The sequence below is a fragment of the Chiloscyllium plagiosum genome, chromosome 10 (assembly GCF_004010195.1).
Source record: "Chiloscyllium plagiosum isolate BGI_BamShark_2017 chromosome 10, ASM401019v2, whole genome shotgun sequence".
Lineage (NCBI taxonomy): Eukaryota > Metazoa > Chordata > Chondrichthyes > Orectolobiformes > Hemiscylliidae > Chiloscyllium > Chiloscyllium plagiosum.
The window spans coordinates 39,546,233-39,560,451 of NC_057719.1; the positions used below are offsets into that span (position 1 = coordinate 39,546,233).

Genomic DNA, 14,219 nt, shown 5'->3' on the forward strand with positions numbered 1-14,219 from the left:
TCGAATTCGACCTTCCAAAATGAATTACTTCACACTTTTCCAGGTTGAACTCCAATAGCCACTTCTCAGCCCCGCTCTGTATCCTGTCAATGTCCTGTTGCAATCTACCACAGCCCTCCACACTATTCACAACTCCATCAATCTTGGTGTCATTGGCAAACTGACTAACTCACCCTTACACTTTTCTCATCCAAGTCATTTATAAAAATCATAAAGAGCAGAGGTCCCAGAACAGAACCCTGTGAAACACCGAACTCCGGGCTGAATACTTTCCATCTACTATCACCATCTGTCTTCTATGTGCCAGTCAATTCTGTATCCAGACAGCCAAACATCCTTGTATCCCATGGCTCCTTACCTTCTGAATGAGCCTACCATGGGGACCCTTATCAAATGCCTTGCTAAAATCCATGTGCACCACATCCACTATTCTACCTTCAATGTGTCTTGTCACATCCTCAAATAATTCAATAAGGCTTGTGAGACATGATCTGCCCCTCACAAAGCCATGCTGACTATCTCTAATTAAACTATGCTTTTCTGAATAATCATAAATCCTGTCTCTCAGAATCCTTTCCAATAATTTGCCCATCACCACCATAAGACTGACTGTGTAATTCCCCAGGTTATCCTTATTTCCCTTTCTTAACGTTTGCCACCCTCCAATCAACTGGTACTGTTCCAGTGGACAGTATCATCACCAAAGATGCAACAATATAACCTTGGGTACATCCTTTCTAGCCTAGGGAACTTATCTATCCTCATGTTTTTCAAAATTTCCAGCACATCTTCCTCCTTAGCATCAATCTGTTCGAGCATATCAGCCTGTTTCACTGTGTCCTCACAAACAACAAGATCCCTCTCACTAGTGAATACTAAAGCAAAATATTCATTAAGGGATTTCCCTTACCTCCTCTGACTCCAGGCACAACTTCCCTTTACTATCCCTGGTCATCCTAACGTCATGCTGGCCATTCTCTTGTTCCTCACATAAGTGTAACACGTCTTGGGGTTTTCCTTAATCCTACCCGCCAAGGCTTTTTCATGCCCTATTCCACTTCTCCTAAGTCCTTTCTGTAATGATTTTTTTGTCACCCTGTTCCCATTTCCCAGTAATCTTGGATGCCTCATGTATGCACCGTCTCCTCCTAAATAAGCCAATGCTATCTCCTTGAACACTCATTTTTGCAGCGGGTTCCAAATTCTCAAGCTCTGTGTAATTTTTCTATTATATCTATTTTGTCTCTTGTTCTGAAAAAATGTTAAAGACCTCTATCAGGTTTTCTCTTAGTCTTCTGCCTTTCAAGGAAATGAGTCTCGGTTGCTCAAAGTTTCCTTAAATCACAATTCTGCTTGCTTCACTGGATTATTTCTTCAATTTCTCCAGTATTTCAATTTCCTTTATGTATTGTTTAGCAAATTATTGACAAATATCTTTGTTTCTCTCTGCATTTAATTTTATAATTTCAAATGGAGTAACCATACTCCTCCAAACCAAATGCAACAACTCATACTTGGCTTTATTAAATTTATGTTGAAATATATCCATTCATGTTGCAATCCTCAATATGCATTACGATAACAAACACAGAGAATGCTAGAGAAACTCACCAGGTCGGGCAGCATCTGTGGAGAAAGTGGGACTCCTCTTCATTGCTGAAGATATTACCTGACTTGAAGCCTTAACTCTGTTTCTCTCTCTACAGATGTTGCTAGACCTGCTGAGTTTCTTCAGCACTCTGTTTTTTCAGGTTTCCAGCAGATGCAATATTTTGCCCTTATGCAATACTAGATTTTGATGCAGTTTTCCATATTATTAGCTACATCCCCCAAATTAGTATCATTGCAAATGTTGGCACCATATCTACAAGGTCATGCTGCCTATGTTTGGGATACAGGATTAAAGGGATACATGGATAGAATGAGAAGAAATAATTAAAGAACTCTCATGTGAACTATAGGCAGAGATTTAGATCAGATAGTTTAATGAAATAGCGATCTGATTCTGTGCAACAATTTTAGATAAATATGCTGGTGTTTTCTTAGGGAACAGCTAAGATCAGCAAGCTGAAAAAATATAGCAGGCTGAACTATTATATCAAGAGCTGTTAGCACAAGCCTTTTTTATTGAGAACCTGTGTGGTGTTTATGCAGATAATGAGCAATTTGACTGAGATTTTGGCCAGGAGACAGTAAAAGTTTCAGGGGCCAGCAGCATGGAGAAAAGATTGGCATCCATAACCTTGATGTTCGTTCTTCAGAGAGTCCTTTAGAAATTATACTCAGCATGAATTTTAGAAAACAAATCTCACTGGCGTGATTAAGCAGCCAGTTGAAACTCACTATTTATGCTCACAGATGCAGAGCCAACTTCTGTTCCAATATATTATTAATGTACAGCTAATGCATATGAAAGCACAATGTAACATGAATCTTTGCCTTTATACACAATGAGGAGAAATGATTGAAAGGCAACTGTCGGTTGCACATATATTAAGATGAGCCGCAGCAACAATGGGTCACCTTTAGTTCTACATTTCTTCACACAGATGATTAAGTGAGATTGTTTTCAATGTCATTAAATTGAATTTATTCTGTAATCTTTTGTTGCCAGCAAATCATGAAGGATCGGTGGATTAACGCGGGTCATGATGATGATGAGCTTAGACCTTTTGTAGAGCCAGATCTGGATATCTCAGATTCTAAAAGAATAGGTAAGTGTGAAACAACCAATCTGTTGAGTTTGTTATTTATCTTATTTTGGCACTGAAGAAATATTCAAAGTTCAGATTTCATTAAACTTAATTGTCTGTTATTAAATACAGTTAAATGATTTCAGGATGATCTACAGTTAAATCAGAGGTGTTGAGGATAGTGATCATGCAAATTTTGCCTGATATTGCTGTTTATCTTGGCCTTGCATACTCCTCATTTAAATTTGCAAGCACAACACTGAGTTTCTGGGGCTTGCAATCTTAATTCACTTCCACATTCCTATTCTGACTATTCTGTCCTCAGTTCTTCTGCACTGTTCATATGATAATCAGCAAAGTTTAAGAATGAGCACTTTATCTTTTAGTTAGACAGTTTACAACATGATGGACACAGTTTAATTTTAATAACTTAAAACTTATCCATTGATCCCAATTCCTTGGACTGGTTGTCCAGTTGCTACTTCCTTTTGCCTTGCTTCATAATCTCTTTTGTCATTGAAGTCAAACCTGTATTCCAATTTACTACACCTTTTTCCCCTTTGTTCTTGCCTCTACCCTTCCTCATTCATTTCCCTGGCACTGCACAGGGTAATAATTTTTTAAATCTGTGACTTCTCCCAGTACTGATAAAAAGGTCATTCACTGGAAAAGCCTGTTTCTGTTTCCACAGATGCTCTGTGATAGTGAGTATTTCCATCATTTTCTGTTTTTATTTCAGATTGCCAGCACTCGTGATGTTTGTTTTTTATTTAAGTGGATACTGCAGTTTGTTCTTGTCGCAACCTTTGCATAATCTGATAAGAAATTACTTAAGCAAATTCTTTCTCACCAGATAATTATCTAGTTTTCCTTTGAAGGCTTGAATTGAATCTGCCACCACATAGTGCATTCCAGATTCTAGTTACTTGTTAAGTAAGAAGTGTCATGTGCCACATGTGTTTCTTTTGCCATATGCCAGTCATCTTAAATCTGTGTCTTCTGGTTCTCAAACCTCCCACTAATGGGAAATAATTACTTCCTGTCCACATCCCTCATAATTTTGAACACCTCTATCAAACCTCTTAATCTTCTCTCAGGAAAACAACCCAGCTTCTCCAGTCTATCCATATGACCGAATTTTTTAATTTCTAGGACCATTCTCGTAAATATTTTCTGCACCTTTTCCTTCATGTCCTTTGTAAAGTGTAGTGTCCAGAAGTGGGCACAGTACACTAAAGCAAAATCTCAAGCAAAGCAACTGTTTAATGCCAAGTTTAGCATTTTTTTAAAGTTAAATACTCTTATCTTCTTATGCAATTCTATATCCTTCAGAATTGCAGATTAATTTTATGTTGCCTTTTCTCCGACTTCCTACAGAAATTAATCATTTAGTTTTTCTCTTCTTTAGATTTTTAATCTACCACTTGTCCACCTATCCAGCAACCTATCTATGGCCTCTCAATCCTCCTCACAGCATGAGGTTTTATCATCGACAAATTTTGAAATTGTGCCTTGTATTCTGTGTATGTTATTAATGTGTTATCCAGAAAAGCTGTATCTTCTTCCAATCTAAAAAAAATTGTTTACCACCACTGTTTCCTGTTGCACAGCCAAATTTGTATTCATGTTGCTTTCAGACTGTTTTATTCCATGTACTCTAACTTTTCTGACTTGATATGTGGCACTTTATCAAATGCCTTTAGAAAGTCCGTATACAAATTAACGGCATTAGTTTCATCATCCTTTATTACCTCATCAAAAGTCTCAAGTAAATTAGTTAAGCACAATTTGCTGTTAATAAACACAAACAAAAACAAATTGCTGGACAAGCTCAGCAGGTCTGGCAGCATTAATGAAGAGAAATTAGAGCTAACACTTCGATCCGGTGAGACTTCCTCAGAACTGAGGAAAGGTTTTAAGGAAGGGATCACCAGACGCGAAGCATTAATTTCTCTTCACAGATGCTGCCAGACCTGCTGAGCTTTTCCAGCAATTTCTGTTTTTGTTACTGATTTACAGCATCTGAAGTTCTTTCGGTTTTTGTTTGTCTTTAGAAATCTAGGCTGGCTTTTCATAATCAACCTCATTTGTCCAAATGTCTGTTAATTTTGTCCCAGACTTATATTTCCCACCAAGATATTAAATTAACTAATCTGTCGTTGTTAACCTTAGCCTTTGCACCTTTTTTTGATCAATGGTATAACGTTTGGAATTCGTCAATACTCTAGCACCACACATATTTCTAAGATGAATTGCAGAATTACCGTATATACTCTAGTAATAGTCGATCTCATGTAAATGTCGACCCCCTATTTTTGGCCAAATAACCTGGAATTTTCCATATATCTTGTGTAAAGGTTGCCCCTAGTTCTTCACAGATAACAGATCAATATATATGAATTAGTGTGCTGGCTGTCATGTCCCATTCCAGCTTTCCAGTCTGCCAGTCTTCCAGTCCACTGGCTGTTGTGTTCTGCTTCGGGATTTCAGAATTACCATAATTCTTTTTTTTCTTTTATTCGTTTAGAGATCGTTTGGGCTTCTGCTAATGATACAGTATGAATTTTGACAGGCATGAATTTCAGCCCTTCAAAAGTAGTATCCATCTAATAGTCAACCCCATAAATTTAACCTTAAAAAGTAGTCAAGGAAATGCGGCTATCACTCGAGTATACACGCTGTCATCAGAGCTTTCACAATGGTCATTATTGTTTCCCTCAGTTTCCTTGGAGCCAATAACTCTTCCAATAGCTTGTTTGTATTAATTTTTATTCCATGCAGTGTCTCAAATGCTTTTAGTAAAATTTGGGGAGCACCTTTTTCTCTACCTGACCCATCTTGTCCAATGTTACCATTAAGCACTTCCTAAGTGAGGTGTAGCATTGTTTAGATACAAAGTAAGACTTCTGCTTTTCTCCCTCACAAAACATACCTTCAACTCAACTTCAGAGATACTTTTACTTATACAGGTCTGAATTTTGTGTTTTTACTAACAGTTAATTTTGATCACAGTTGTTGAAGTGCGCCATATTGAGCAACAATGTGAATACCCTTAACGTGCTGTTACATTTTTAGGCTTACATGCTTATCTAGTTTCAGACATCTATCTTCATGATAGATGGGTGCTGTACTAAAGCATAATAGCACATACTTGCATTGAAGAAATGTTTTGGTCTTGCATAGAAACTAAAACAGGTTTAGTAAGAGAAGGAAAGTGCAAACATTTTAAGATTTGTCAGTTGAGAGGAATGCAAGCAAACTTACAAAGGGAACATGTAGTTTGAGGATAAGATTAAATTTGAAAGAATGGAATGGAAATACCATTCTTTATCAGAAGGTATTTGGCACTAATGGTATTTGAAAACTATCTGATCTCAACTTTACAGATCTAATGGTTGGAATGGGTTATAGCCGTGAGGAAATTCAGGAATCTCTTGCCAAAATGAAATATGATGAAATAACTGCAACGTATTTGCTGTTGGGTCGAAAGTCCAATGAGGTAAGGATAAAGAAGAAGAACAAGGTTTCATTTATATAGGCTCTTTGCCTCAAATGCCTCTCAAACAACAATAAGTTTCCAGATAAAATCTATTTTACTAGCATTTGTCAGTGAGGGATAAATATTGTTTAGAATGCCAGCATGTTGATATCTGCTACTCTGGAATAATAGATGGAACTTTGAACTCCCAGATGAGAGACCTAACCTGTTCTAATTTTTCATCTGAAAGGTAGTAAATGCATGTCTTCCTCAATACTGCATTGAATTATTAGCCTGATCTATTTATTCGAATCTCTGGAATGGGGCTTGAACCCCAACCTTCTGACTCGAACGCAAGAATGCTAACACTTTTACCAACCCAACACCTTTACAATCAATCGTGGCCAAATAATATTGATTTTCCTCCTTTTTCTATTTACTTTGCCCTGTAAATTTCTCCCATATTTCATGCTATTCAGAGTCACAACTGCACTGCATAGAAAGCAGACAGGTGAGCTAACAACGATGGTGTGGTATACAGGATAGACCCACTTGCCCAAACTAATTTCCATTTTACGTTGAGAATGCAACAGTTTTAAGTAACTGTTGGTTTAGCAAAACTGAAATCAGAAACTAAGAAGAGTGAACGATTTGAATTCAGCACCTTTTTTTTTATATTTGTGGCTCATTGTCTCCCTGCCACATTTGCTATAGTGGTTCAAGAAGGTGACTCAAGAGACAATTAAAAATAGAGAATAAATGCTGGCCTTGTCAGGATCAATTAGATTAGATTAGATCCTCTACAGTGTGAAAACAGGCCCTTCAGCCCAACAAGTCCACACCAACCCTCCGAAGAGTAAGCCAGCCAGACCCATTTCCCTCTGACTGATGCACCTAACACTATGGACAATTTAGCATAGTCAATTCACCTGACCAGCACATCTTTGGACTGTGGGAGGAAACCGGAGCGCACGGAGGAAACCCACGCAGACACAGGGAGAATGTGCAAACTCCACACAGACAGTCGCCCAACGTTGGAATCAAACCTGGGACTCTGGTTCTGTGAGACAACAGTGCTAACCACTGAGCCACCGTGCCGCCCTGAAACATCTCCGAAGCAAAAACTAGCAATCTTGTTGAGAAAGATATGACCTGTCCGGTTTAGAATTTAAATAAAGCCTGATGGTAACTGTTAATCAACATTAATGGGTACGTTATAGGAATGCCCAACCATCAGCAGTCTGCTCTCATGCAGTCTAAATACTCATTTTCCCCTTGAATTGGCATTCTTGTGAAATGTCCTGATGAGTGCAAGACAAAACAGCTTCAACAAATTGACTGTTTTAAAGCAATTCTCAAGTTCTATACTTCCAAAGGGCATAATTATTAAATCAACTTTCTAAAAATGAAGTTGCAATAATTCAATTGAGACTATGGTATAAAATGCTAGTGTTGTTATGGTTGTATATTTTAAATTGGGTCTCCTTTTCCTACTAATAATGTGGTTTTACCTATTCTATTTCCATAGCTATATTAACATGCTAAGACCTCATCTCAGGTGCTTCCATTCCAGGCTGAAATACCCAAGCCTCTCCTCATAATTTCAACCCTTTGATGGTAACCACATGGCTCTTCTTTGAGTAAATTTGGAAATGACCCTGTGTCATTAAGTTGCTGAAGATGTACTCAGTTTAATCTTGACTATATTTGTCTTGTATCCTCCTGTCCATCTAAATATTATTGATGGCTGCTCTGATTCAGTGCACACATTCATGAAGTAAACAGGCAGTTTATTTTTCCTAAAATGTTCAATAGTCTTTACATGTCTATTTTCAATTTGATCTGCCAGTTTTTGTGCTAATTCTACAACATAGTTCATAAGTTACACAATAAGTTATCTCATGAATTCACTCCTCATGCTAACTTGATATCATCAGTAAATTTGACCTCTTTACGTTAAATTCTTGAATTCAAGGCATTCATGTAAATTACAATATTAGTGAAAGCATCAAGTCCTAAGCCACCTTGCCAATTCTGACATGACCTGTCTAACAAGCACCAGTTACTTCCTACTTGTCAGCCAACGATTAAACTTGTAAACAGTATACATTTGGTGTTTACCCTGATTCTCTACAACTTTAATTGTCTTTTGTATGGAACTTTTTAAAAATTCATTCATGGGATTTGGACATCGCTATCTGGTCCAACATTTATTCTCCTTAATTGCCCAAGGGCATGTGGTGAACTGCTGCGGTTTATGTGATGTAGGTACATCATAGTGCTGTTAATGCCAGATGATCCAACTGATTTAATTCTTTTTATGAGGCTTTAACACCGCTAGATACAGTGGCTTCCTAGGCCATTTCAGAGATATTTAAAATTGCTGTGGATCTCGAGTTATAGGTAGGCCATACCAGGCGAGAATGGCAAATTCCACCCCCTACCCACCCCAAAAGGACATTAGTAAACCTGATGCATTTTTATGATGATCAAGTATGATTTCATGGTCACAGTTAGACTAGCTTTTCAATATAATTTTTATCAATTGAATTCAAATTGAACCAAAGGACAGCACAGCGGCTCAGTAATTATCACTGCTGCCTCACAGTGCCAGGGACCCTGTTTTGATTCCAGCCTTGGAAGACCGTGCAAACTCTACAGAGGTATTCTCCCTGCTTGGGTTTCCCCCGGGGGCTCTGGTTTTCTCGCACAAGATATGTAGCTTTGGTGGATTGGCCGTGAGAAATGCAGGATCAAAGGGATAGGTAGAGGGCTGGGTCTGGGTGGGATGCTCTTCAGAGGTTGGTATCAACCTGTTGGACCGAATAACCTGCTTTCACACTGTAGGGATTCTATGATCATCTGTAGTGGAATTTGAACCCATCTCCATACAACATTAGCCTGAGTTATTGGATTACTGGTCCATTACAATACCACCATGTCACCACCTCTCTTGTCAGATGCCTTTAAGTTATTAACCAAGGTTTCCTGCAGTCCAAACTTGTTCAAAGTATTGTCTCTAATCAAAGTTAGCTCAAAGTAATTTGAATAGAATGGCTAAAATTAAAATATTCCATTTTCTACTGCTAGTTCAAAATAAATTCTGAAATAAACACTTAATGTAAGTACTTAATTTTCATGTTAGTGCCTATCTCTTGTACTGCTTTCGTGCTTCAGCTTTTATAACAACTCTAACCAGAAGCTATTTATAATACATTCTGGCTTAGACACGGGTATGTGCATGTATTGTAGAGATTGAATTCAGTTTCTTTGCCATATTTGAATTGCTAGTGTAATAGGCATTTTTGAAAATCGTGTGTGATCTTAACGTGAGAATGAATTGAAAGATCTCAATTTGTCCAGTGGAATTACTGTTGTGAACATTATTGCAGTTACTTTTTCTTCTTTTTAAAGTAAAGGGAGATTTGGAGATCTGCTATGAGGATGAGATTTGATTTTTCAGCCCTCATTAAAGAAGTAGAGGTGCCAGTGTTGGACTGGGGTGGACAAAGTTAGACATTGCACCACACTAGGTTATAGTCCAACAGGTTTATTTGAAAGTACAAGCTTTTGGACCACTGCAACTTTTTCAGGTAGGTAGTGGAGCAGGATCAAACGACACAGAATTTATCATAAAAGATCAAAATGTCATACAACTGATGTGATGTATTGAACAAACCTAGACTGCTGTTAAGTCTTTAATCACCTAGAATGGGAATGCGGGTTTCGAATGATTAGTATGTAAATCCCAGAATTTCTTTCAAGTCTCAGCCTCTGATAATTTAAGGTTTTATTAGTAAATAAAAGAAACAGCTCAGACAATGATTAAAGGTATGAGGGTTAGAGTCTACCTGTATCCCAACCTTGAGTCAGACTGGTTCTACTTCCAAAGTAGGAATTTATAAAATGTCACATGGCCTACAGATTGTGTGCTTTTTGAACAAAAAAACAAAGAAAATTTACAGTCCAGGAACAGGCCATTCGGCCCTCCAAGCCTGAGTTGATCCAAATCTACTGTCTAAAACTGTCGCCCAATTCCTCAGCATCTGTATTCCTCTGCTCCCCACCTACTCGTGCATCTGTCCAGATGCATCTTAAATGAATCTACCGTGCCTGCCTCTACCATCTCTGCTGGCAATGCGTTCCAGACACCCACCACCCTCTGTGTAAAGTACTTGCTGCGTGTATCTCCCTTAAACGTTTCACCTTTCACCTTGAAAGTGTGACCTTTTGTTACTGAATCCTTCACCCTGGGAAAAAGCTTATCTCTATCTACCCTGTCTATACCCTTCGTTTTGTAAATCTCAATCAAGTCCCCGTCAATCTCCTTTTTTCTAATGAAAACAAACCTAACCTACTCAACCTCTCTTCATAACTAGCGCCTTCCATACCAGGCAACATCCTTGTAAACCTCCTCTGCACCTTCTCCAAGGCATCCACATCCTTTTGGTAATGTGGCAACCAGAACTGTACACAGTATTTCGAGTGCGGCCAAACCAATGTCCTGTACAATTTTAACATGACCTGCCAGCTCTTATATTCAATACCCCATCCAATGAAGGCAAGCATATCATATGCCTTCTTGACCACTCCACCTGTGCAGCAACCTTCAGGGTACAATGGAGCTGCACTCCCAGATCCCTCTGCTCATCAACCTTTCCCAAGGCTCTTCCGTTCATTGTATAATTCACTCTAGAATTAGACTTGCCTAAATGCATCACCTCACATTTGCCTGGATTGAACGCCATCTGCCATATTTCCACCCAGCTCTCCAGTTTATCTATATTCTCCTGTATTCTTTGACAGTCCCTTATGCTTTCTGCTACTCCACCAATCTTCGTGTCATCTGCGAACTTGCTGATCATACCAACAGTACCCTCTTCCAGATCATTTATGTATATCACAAACAACACCGATCCCTGTGGAACACCACTGGTCACCTTCCTCCATTTTGAGAAACAAAATAGAATGTATCTGCAAATACACATTCACCGTGTGTGTGTAAGAGACTGTGCATGCTTGATTGAATATGTGCACAAGTGTGACAGAGTATATGCCTCTGAGCGTGAGAGAGAACGTGTGTATGAGACAGGGTGTGTGAGAGTGTATAGTGTGATGGGGTCACCTATAGTGTGACATGAACCCGAGATTCCGGTTGAAGCCGTCCTCATGGGTACCAAACTTGGCTATCAATCTCTGCTCGGCAACTTTGCATTGTTGCGCATCTGGAAATCCATCTTGGAGGAGAGTCACCCAAAGATCCTTGATCGGTCAAGGAGAACTTTGGGATACACAAAAATGCAGAGGCTGATAACCAAGTTCAATACCCATGAGAATGGCCTGAACCAGAATCTTGGGTACATGTCACACGACAGGTGATCCCACCACGCCATACAGTCTCAAAGACAAGCACACTCATACACTATCCTCTCTCATAATCTCTCTCTCACACTCTCTAACAATCACTCTTTCTCTCTCTGTCACACTCACGTACGCACCCTCTCATAGGCATATACTCTGTCACACTCGTTCAAACACTATCAAGTGTGTACATGCACACTCACACACTTTCTCTCTCTCCCATGCACGCACATACGTGCACAATGCACACGCTTTCCCTCTTCTCCCCCCCCCTCACTCTCACATGCATGTGTACACACCTATAAGTCTGTGGGGTGAATTTGCACTTGCAGATACATTCTATTTTGTTCAAAAAGCACACTATCTCTAGGCAGTCAGTCCATGTGACATTTTATAAATTCCTACTTTGGAAATAGAACCAGTTTGACTCAAGGTTGGGATACAGATAGACTCTGATCTCACACCTTTTAATGTATTGTCTGAGCTGAGATGTCATCTTTATTTAAATACTGATAAAACCTTAAGTTGTCTTGGGGCTGTGACTTGAAAGAAATTCTGGGATTTACATATTAATCAATTGAAACTTGTATCTCCATTCTAAGTGATTAAAGACTTAACAGCAATCTAGGTTTGTTCAATACATCGCGTCAGTTGTATGACACTTTGATCTTTTATTATAAATTCTGTGTTCTGTGTCCTATGATCCTGCCCCACTAGCAACATGACGGAGCAGTGCTCTAAAAGCTTGTACTTTGAAATAAACCTATTGGACTATAATCTGGTGTGGTGCGATGTTTAAATTTTAACCTCATTATTGAAGTTTCATGTTGAAATGATATTCCTCAGACCATGATTGTAATCTTGGTTTCATGTTAAAATAGGCATGCAGATTTTTTTTAACTTAGTACGTAGGCCTCAATATCCACATCTTAAATATCCCATTAGTACATTTGTAGTCGCTGTAGATTGTGGATGGGAATATGGTTGAAATACACCAAACCGGAACTTAGTTTTGTCATAGTAATACTTTTAGGGCACTTTTGCTTGCTTCTGAACTAAATTTGCTTCATTACCCTCTCAGTTGGAAGTCAGTGATTCAAGCTCCAGCAGTAACCTTTCCTTAGCTAAGATCAGGCCAAGCAGTGACCTCAATAATAGTACCGGACAATCTCCTTCCCACCACAAGGTCCAAAGAAGTATATCAGCCAATCAAAAGCAACGACGGTACAGTGATCATGGTAAGTGTGCAGAATCATCTTTGTATGGGTGCTTGATTGTTCTATATATTAAACTAAATATTGTATTTTATTCTTACCTTACTGTATTAGCAGAAAATGTATAGCACCTATGAAAACTAGTGTATTTTAAAAATTATCATAAGAGCTAATGGTGAAGGTGCTCATTTCATTGCCAAAAATCCACAACAGTATATTACCAAACCTGATAAATAGTATGTATCTGACATTGCATATCCAAATAAATTATTTTAATAAATATCTGAGCAAGACTAATTACAGATTGTGAAAGACTTAATCAGAATTATTGTTTTTGAAGCTGGACCTTCTATTCCACCTGTGGTATCCTATCCAAAGAGAAGTCAAACTAGCACTGCAGATAGTGACTTAAAGGAGGAAGTTCAGTCAAGGAAGTCCAGCACCACTGCTGTAGGAGGAAGAGGAATTACTCCTTCTAGCCCGAAGTTGGGAAGTGCTAACAACCCAAACAAAGCAGAGATTCCTGATCGCAAAAAGAGTTCTGTTGTAACTAGTGTAAGTATATTGATACCAATTATACTGTAAAATTATATTTATCACTAGTTCTGATGTAATGTGCAAAGAAGGGAGAATTAAAGACCTCCTCAGGATGTCTTGAACTTTCCACAACCAATTATAGATATCTGTGGAATACAGTTACTGGGACAATGAAATATCTAACCATATACAGTAATCTATTTGGAGATATTATTTGAGAAATAAACTTTGACTAGAGCAAAAGGAACAATCCTATTCTGTTTCAAATTGTGCTATAGCATATTTATATTCAATAAGATGGAAAAATGGGTGACAATGTACTCAAGTCTTTATACTTTTTGAATCCACAGTCTTCTGACTCTCAGGCTACGGTACTAGAACTGAATCTAAGCTGAAAACAGTATTGCAAATTATATGATTACAAACATTTTTAATGAAACACCCTGTGGCAATAGAGCATTGAGCAGTGAATGCAAGGGGTCACAGATCAAAATTCCAAATAATACCCAATACTTTTAAGTAAGCTTTGCCAGTTTATAGGCCAGATTGCTAGATCAAGTGGAATGCATCAGAATCTGCTGGGAGAAGTCCACCTCATTCTTGCTCATTATTGAATGTATCTGGTTGCTACCTTAGAGGTCAGCACTTCAGAGCGCACATAATCATAGCAGAAGCATAAAAGGAAAGAATTGATTATTAAATCAGCAGAGAAGCATTTTGAAAAAAATCAATGCTTATTTGTCTGTTATCAGAATAACATGGTGTCTGGAGGAATGACCCGACGAAATACATACGTCTGCAGTGAAAGAACAAACGTAGATAGGCATTCAGTATTACAAAATGGAAAGGAAAACAGGTAATTAGATAGTCAACAATGTTTGATAATCGTTCAGAATTGATTTTATTTTAGAAGAATTTATCTGTACCAATAATATC

The 14,219-nt window shown here is 38.3% G+C and overlaps 1 protein-coding gene across 16 annotated transcripts in view; it reads left to right on the top strand.

The window, feature by feature from the left end:
* The window catches only part of mark3a (MAP/microtubule affinity-regulating kinase 3a), a 175,131-nt gene that overhangs the window by 123,959 nt on the left and 36,953 nt on the right, over positions 1-14,219 (top strand). For all 16 annotated transcript variants that reach the window (XM_043697492.1, XM_043697496.1, XM_043697498.1 and 13 more), the window contains exons 10-14: positions 2,615-2,714; positions 6,080-6,192; positions 12,614-12,770; positions 13,087-13,301; positions 14,036-14,139. In XM_043697492.1, the coding sequence (XP_043553427.1) occupies positions 2,615-2,714; positions 6,080-6,192; positions 12,614-12,770; positions 13,087-13,301; positions 14,036-14,139 (689 nt within the window). The remainder of the gene's footprint in view (positions 1-2,614; positions 2,715-6,079; positions 6,193-12,613; positions 12,771-13,086; positions 13,302-14,035; positions 14,140-14,219) is intronic.